The sequence below is a fragment of the Amphiprion ocellaris genome, chromosome 15 (genome assembly GCF_022539595.1).
Source record: "Amphiprion ocellaris isolate individual 3 ecotype Okinawa chromosome 15, ASM2253959v1, whole genome shotgun sequence".
NCBI classification, from domain to species: Eukaryota; Metazoa; Chordata; class Actinopteri; family Pomacentridae; genus Amphiprion; species Amphiprion ocellaris.
In genome coordinates, this window is record NC_072780.1 from 33,502,089 (window position 1) to 33,510,104 (window position 8,016).

General features: G+C 39.6%; 1 protein-coding gene across 1 annotated transcript; it reads left to right on the top strand.

Annotated features, from left to right (window-relative positions):
- The first annotated feature begins 142 nt into the window (after positions 1–142).
- LOC111562608 (XK-related protein 8-like) lies at positions 143–7,518 on the top strand. Its single transcript, XM_023261231.3, has 3 exons — positions 143–504; positions 3,082–3,266; positions 4,805–7,518. Exons 1-3 carry the CDS (start codon positions 209–211, stop codon positions 5,530–5,532), a joined length of 1,209 nt encoding a protein of 402 aa, XP_023116999.1. The 5' UTR covers positions 143–208; the 3' UTR covers positions 5,533–7,518.
- Positions 7,519–8,016: the final 498 nt, after the last annotated feature.

Below are 8,016 nucleotides of genomic sequence, written 5' to 3' on the forward strand. Positions count from 1 at the left end.
AGTGTCTCCGAGTGTTTTTCTGCTGCCAGACTCAGTGTTGCTATGGTTACGTGAGTGCTATTGTCTGGACAGGAAGTGATTTCACAGTAAAAGCCTGTTGCTTCAGGTTGCAGCTGTTCCTTTAAGAGCAGCAGAGGCGTGTTCAGACCCTGAACTTTGTCTCAGCTTGAAAACTTTCAGTTGTTTCTGTCAGACGTCTTTCTGAACCATGAGCAGCTTCAAATACTCCCGTCTGGACTTCCTGTTCACCTGTGTGGGTCTACCTGTGTTCCTGCTGGACGTGGGCCTGGACATCTGGGCTGCTGTCAGCTTCTACCGAGCCGGGGCCTACTGGAGCCTTGGGGTCCTGGTCCTGCTGCTGCTGGGCTCCTCGGTGCTGGTCCAGGTCTACAGCTGGTTCTGGTACAGCTATGAGGACTTCAGGAGGGAGAGCCGGGTGGAGGCCCGCCTGAGCCAGAACCAGCTGAGACTGGTTCACCTGCTGCAGCTGGGGATCTACCTGAGGTGGGTCAGAGCCGGGGCGGTGCGTTCAGGGACCTCGGGAGAGTTGAAATTATCATCATCAGGTTCATTATTTCAGGCAAAATTGACTAAATTTAATGTGTTTAGACTTTTATTTGCAGTTTTTTAGTCACTTTCTATGACAAAAGTAGTAAAATTTATGTATTTTGAGTTTTACTTGCAGTTTGTTAGTCACTTTCTATGGCAAAAGTACTAAAAGTTACTTTTATTTGCAGTTTTTTAGTCATTTTCTATCTCCAAAGTACTGAAAATTACTTTTATTTGCAGTTTATTAGTCACTTTCTATGGCAAAATTACTAAAAATGACCTTTTTGGCAGGTTTTTAATCATTTTTGACAGCAAAAGTACTAAAAATGTATTTTATTTGTAGTTTTTTAGTCCTTTTCTATGGCAAAAGTACTGAAAATTATTTTATTTGCAGTTTTTGCATCATTTTCTACAGCAAAAGTACTAAAAATGTATTTTATTTGTAGTTTTTTAGTCATTTTCTACGGCAAAAGTACTGAAAATTACTGTTTTGACTTTTATGCCGTAGAAAGTGACTAAAGAACTGCAAATAAAAGTCAAAACACATACATTTTTTGTATTTTTGTTTTAGAAAATGAAAATGATCACCCAACTAAGTTGATATTTTCAGATTAAGAGCTTAATTTAAACTCAAACAACTAGAAACAACTTAATTTTACACAATTAGTCATGAAAATAACAGTTATCTGCAGCTAATTTTGTCTATAAAATGGCAGAAATGAATGAAAAATGCACCAAAAGTAAAGTATTTTCATTAAGGACTCAGAAAAACAACAAATAAGAGTTTTTTTTTTTTTTTTTTTTTTAAATGACATGTTGGTGTTTTTGCTCTAAAAATGACTCAAATAAAGCTTCTTACATATTAATATTTTTTAAATTTTTTCCTCCTCTATGACACTAAAACAATAGTCAGCCAGGATTTAGCAGCTAATTTTGTCTCTAAAATGTCAGAAAATAGTGAAAAATGTCCAAGATGGTGCCTTAATATAGAACAAAACCCACGTAGATTCATAAAAGACTGAGAAAATAAATGTCTAAACATATTAAATTTTAGTACTTTTGCTTCAGAAAATGAAAATGATCGTCCAACTAGTTGTATTTTTCAGATTAAGAGCTTTATTTAAAGTCAAATTACGAGAAACAACTTAATTTTAAACAATCAGTCAAGAAAATAACAGTTATTTGCAGCTAATTTCATCCATAAAATGAGAGAAGATAGTGAAAAATGTCCAAAAAACTGCAAATAAAACTCAAAACATATCATTTTTAGTACTTTTGCCATAGAAAGTGGGAGATTTGACTCATTTTTAAACCAAAAATACCAACATTGTTTACATTTTGACTCTTATTTACAGTTTTTCTTGGTCCTTTATTCATTTATTTGTTTTTTTCATGTAAAGACGGCATCTTTGGAGTTTTCTGACACTTTTTAGCTGGGATTAGCTGCATCTGAGTTGAGTTCTGCCTGGTAGAAATCTAAACCTTTGCACAGGTTTCCAGTAGTTTCAGTTTAGCCTGAAGCTCTTAGATTTCCTGGAAACATTCCTCAGTTTACTGGAAACGCAGACAAGAGCTGAACTGTTCAGATAAGATTAAAAAAACTGCACAAGATTCTGAACTAACGTGGCACAAATATGTTGTAATATTCTCATCAAACTCAGATATTAGACGTGAAACAGAAAGTGAAAGTGAAACATAGACTCCTGTTATGTCATTTAAGTGTTTTATTACTTTGTTAACGCCGAGTCATGCTTTATGTACAGATATTGTTACCGTGGTAACAAGAAGTTCAAACACGAGTTACGCCTCAGCTTCCTGTTTCACATGACGACATTATTATTAGAGCAGAGTTCCTCATTTTCAAACTAAAATACCGACGGAGTCACAGGAAGGTTCCCAACGAACAGAAACCTCATCGAGCCTCTGGAGTATTTTTATTCTGAGTTAATGTGTGGATTATTTTCCACATTAATCAGTCAAGAAAATGATAGTTTTAGCCCTCGTCATGCAAATAGCCTTCAGTTGCAGCTGATTTCGTCCATAAAATGTAAAAAAAATAAAATAAAAAATAAATATCCAGGATGACACCTTTACATCAAACAAAACCCAAAGGTATTCATAAAGGACAAAGAAAAATAGTGAAAAGGAGTGAAAACAAACTAAAATTTGGTATTTTTGCTTCAAAATGACTCAAATATTTGGCTTTTGGAAACCTTTAGTGACATTTTCCAGCATTTTTTCAACAAATTCAGCTGCATCTGAGGATTATTTTGTGAATTAGGGCTGAAACTTTCATTTTCTTGATCAATTAATGTGGAACATAATCCACAGATTAACCGGTGATTAAATTAAACTATTTAACAGATATTTAATAAAAATGATTATCTTAAGGACTGAAAGATGGTGAATATATTTTTTTAACAGTTGTAGAATGTTTTAGATCTGTCAGCATGAAGAGCTTTATGGTATGAACCTACTTAGTCATGGGTCTGTTGACCCGGTCCGACTGGTTCTGCTTCACTCTGTCCTCAGACACGCCGGCGTTCTGGAACTTTCTGTCCTCAGCTGTTACATGAAGGACCATAACGGCTTCGTGGTGTATCTGAGCCACGATCTGAGCATGTTGAAGATCATTGAGACGTTCACGGAGAGCGCCCCCCAGCTGGTCCTGATGCTGACCATCATCCTGCAGGAGGGTCGGCTGGACGCTTTCACCGGTCAGGTTCTGGTCAGGTTCTGGTCAGGTTCTGGTCAGGTTCAGCAGTCAGATCTGTCTCAGCGGTTTTACTGGTAGAAGAAATGTTCCACAAAGATCTCAGAACTTCATCATTTACCTTCATCCTGGGAATATTTCCACAGTTTCAGGTCCTTGAAGTCCATAGAGGTGGGTCCAGATTTACCACTTTTTAATGGACTTTTTCCATCATTTCTGAGCCTCAGAACTTCATCAGTACAGCAGATAGAACTATGACATTTAGGAGGAAAAACACATCTGAGTTCTGGGAAAAACTGCAACTAAAATAACTAAAAAAGCTGGAAAATTACCACAAAAGGAGACCAAATTACCACAAAAGACCCAATATTACCACAAAAAGAGGTAAATATACCACAAAAAGAGATAAAAGAAATTACCCTGAAATATGCAAGATTAATACAAAGACTCAAAGTCAGCACAAAAAATGCAAAACTGAACAAAAACACAAAATAACCATCAAAAGAGACAAAATCAGCACAAATATGGTCCAAACTACCAAAAAAAGACACAAAATCGGCACAAAAAGGTGTAAACTCACCAAAGAAAGGATCAAAACTATTACAAAATGACCCCAAACTACAAAAAAAAATAGGTGGATACACCACAAAAAGACACAAAATTACCACAAAAAGATGCAAAATTACCACAAAGACTAAATACCCAAAAATGCCAAAAATGACCACAAAAAACCCCAAAATCACCACAAAAATATGCAAAAGTATCACAAAAACAGATTAAATCAGCACAAGCAGGGTCCAAACTACCACAAAATGGCCCCAAATCACCACAGAAAGTGTGATGAACAGTTTAATGTCTATAACATAGAGTCCTAGAAACAATCATTGGTTCCCTGGATGTGTTTCTGGTTTCTGATAATTCACCAGAGAAAACTTTATAAAGGTCATTCTGGATAAACTTTAAGGCTCATGTCAGCATGTTAGTAGGTGGTTGGTCAGAACTATTAGAGACGATGGAAGAAGAAATGTGTCTATCTGCTGGACTGATCAAGTTCTGAGGATCAGAAATGATGGAAAAAGTCCATTAAAAAGTGATAAATCTGTGGTGCTCGTATAGCTCAACGCGTTGAGCAGGCCACCCATGTGCAGGGGCTGGTCCCCGATGCAGCTGGTCCGGGTTCGATTTCCGCCCTTTGCTGCATGTCTTCCCCCGATTCTTTTCCTGTTTCTCTCTCACTGCGCCTATCAATAAAGCCGATAAAAGGCCAAAAAAATAACTTTAAAAAAAAAAAAAAAAAAAGTGATAAATCTGGACCCACCTCTATAGACTTAAAGGACCTCGAACTCTGGAAATATTCGCAGTACGAAGGTAGAACTCTGATCATTGATAAAGTTACTGGAGATGAAGAACCAGATGTTCTGAGGAGGTCAGGATACATGTTTTTGAGATGTTTATGGACTGATTCAGTACCTTACAGCGCTTTCCATTTATTTAGTTTGTATATGTGGACTTTAACTGTCTTCTCCTCCATCTCCTCCTCAGTTCTGAAGGCGGTGGGTTCAGCGTCGGCCATAGCGTTCTGTGTGACCACCTACCATCGTTCTCTTCGTTCCTTCCTTCCTGACAAACAGAAGCAGCGCTTTGGTTCATCTCTGGTCTACTTCCTGTGGAACCTCCTGCTGATCGCGTCCCGCCTCACCGCCATCGCCCTCTTCGCCTCCGTGCTGGCCTGCTTCGTCTTCACTCACTTCATCTGCTCCTGGATGGTCTTCTTCTTCTTCGCCTGGAGGTCCCAGACCAGCTTCATGGACAGCGCCGGTGGGGAGTGGCTTTACCGGGCCACAGTGGGCATCATCTGGTACTTCGACTGGTTCAACGTGACTGAGGGTCGGACCAGGTACCGGACTCTGGTTTACCACAGCTTCATGCTGCTGGACATCTCCGTCCTCTGTGGCATCTGGTGTTGGAAGATGATCACGGATCCTCCTTATGCCACGGTTCCTCCCCTGAACGCCGCCGTCACCGCTGCTGGCGTGGTTCTGGTCTACGTCCTCGGCCTCCTGCTGAAGATGCTCTACTACAAATGCTGCCATCCCAACCTGAACAAAGAGGAGCTGAAGGGGGATGACTTGGAGTACCAGAGGGCTCTAGAGGAGGATGTGGTGGACACTCGGATGTTCAGGATGGCAGCAGTCCAGCAGGAACCATCTCCACCACTTCCTCACTGCAATAAGAGGATGAGGAAGCTGGCAGAGAACTTCTACTCCTGATCGGATGACAGGAAGTCATGGAGGAAGTCCTGCAGACACTGTTTTAAAAGATCATGAGTCTGAGGGATCATATGAGGATCTGAGGTCAGTCAAGAGATCCACCTCTTGAATCATGATCTTGGTGGAAGATCTACCTCTTGAACAGAGGTAGTTATCTTAAATAACCTCAGATCCTCTTACAAGGCCTCCAGGAAGCTCACTGATGCCTGACATCGGAGGATCTGAGGTTAAGAGGATCTGAGGTTATTCAAGAGGTGGGTCTCGGAGATCTACCTCTTGAATACCTCAATTAAGAGGTAGATCTTCCACCACCAATACTCATATGAGATCTGCCTCTTGAATAACCTCAGATACTCTTACAAGGCCTTGGGTTAGCTCTAACCCTAACCCTAACCCTAAGCTCAGTGATCCCTGATGTCAGCCATCTTTTAAGGACAAATGTACATTTTTATGCATCTGTGTAAAACTTTGAGACAAAATTTTACTTAGATGCAACAAAACGGTCCTGCGCTGGTTCATGTCCTACCTCTCAGGGAGATACTTTAGAGTATCTTGGAGGAGAAAAGATTCTTAATTGTACAGACTATCCACAGAGGTTCCTCAAGGGTCAGTGCTCGGTCCCTCCTCTTCTCATTAAACACAATAATCCATTCCCATGGTTTTTCATACTGTCACTATGCTGATGATGCCCAACTCTTCCTGGATGATCATACTGTCTCTGCCCAGACCTCATCATGCCTTGCAGATATCTCAGCATGGATGAAAAAACACCACCTTCAGCTCAACCTCTCCAAGACTGAGCTCCTTGTCATCCCAGTCAGTCCATCTATACAACAAAAAAGCAACATCCAGCTGGAATCAACCCACCTCAAACTCACAAAGTCTGCCATGATCGATGACCAGCTAACCTTCAAGGCTCATGTGGGCTCTGCTGCTCGGTCGTGTCGATTCATCCTGTAGAACATCAGGAAGATCAGACCCTTCCCATCTGAACATGCAGCTCAACTCCTGGTCCAGGTCTATATATACGAGATCACCATCCACTGCTGCAACTCCTTACTAATAGGCCTCCCTTTATGCAGGTCAAACCTCTGCAGATGATCCAGAATGCAGCAGAACGTCTGGTTTTGAACCATCCAGAAACAGTTAATGTCATCCCGCTGTTCAGATCGCTGCATAAAATCCAAAACTCTGACACTTGGATTGAAAAAGACTGAAAACAGCTCCCTCCTGAACCTTCTCATCCAGGCCTACACAGCTAAAGTTCTTGATCCACCCTCCACACCAGGGTCGGTCCATAGCTGGACTCTTCTCCTCTGTGGTTCCTGGTGGTGGAACCAGTTACCAAACTCTGTTCAGTCTTTAAGACAAGACTAGAAACCAGCTCTTCACTGAACACCTTTAACTTGACAGACTTCCTGTCGACACCACGGTCCTGTTATCACACTAGAACTTGTTTTATGGCTCTTATCCACGTTGTTTTCTCCTGATTAGGTCCTTGCTGGTGTTATATCTACTCTCAGATGGATGTCGCTTTGGATAAAAGCGTCTGATAAATGAAGTTGTAAATTGTACTCATGTGCAGTTCCACTGGGAGAAACGACCAAATGTAACCTTACTATCGTGATATTTAATTTAAATCACCCTTTTCTATGAGTTTTGTTTAAAAAAAATAATAATAATAAAATAAAAATCAACTGTTTACACTAAACAGATTCTGTCAAACACTAAAAATTCTGCATTTTGGAGCACAACCATTAAACTATTCATGACTCAGCTGGAACCAACAGTCACATGACAAAAATTATGGGATTTTCAGCTGAACTGCAGGTCGTGTTTCCACAGAGCAGAGAGGAGACAGATAATAAATTAAAACTGTGAATAGTAAATTTTCTATAGCTTGTAGAGTCACACCTGTAAAATTCTGTACATGTTGATTCCAGATTTATTTTTGTAAAATAAAAATGTATTTTTTATGTCTTCTGACTTTGGAACTGGTTTATAATGAGTTCTCTCTTCATGCTGTTCTGGTTCCATGGAGCTGCAGGACGTAGGATTGAAAAATGAAGAAAAATGGAGCAAAAAAACAGTTTGAGCTTCAGAGGGTTCATTAAAATAAATTCATTAAGGTGCTGCCGTCCCAAACAACACACCAAAGGACAGAAGATTAATCCTCCCGTTCTCCTCATATACGGGCCAAAAAATATTGTTTCCTTGTCTGAAAAAAATTCTGCAAAAAACTTCCCAAATGTCAGAAAATTTGCAAAACCTTCAGGAAGAAAATTCCAATAATTCCTTAAAAGTTTCCCTTAAAAGTTATATTTTTAAAAAATCCCCCAAATTTGGAAAGAAAATTCTTGTAAATATTTTCAAAAAATGAGTAAAAATCTTCCAAAAAATCCTAAAAATATCTAAAGTGATTCCATATATATATCAGTAAAACTTTTAATATTTTCTACCAAATCCAGTGAAATTTGGTGGATT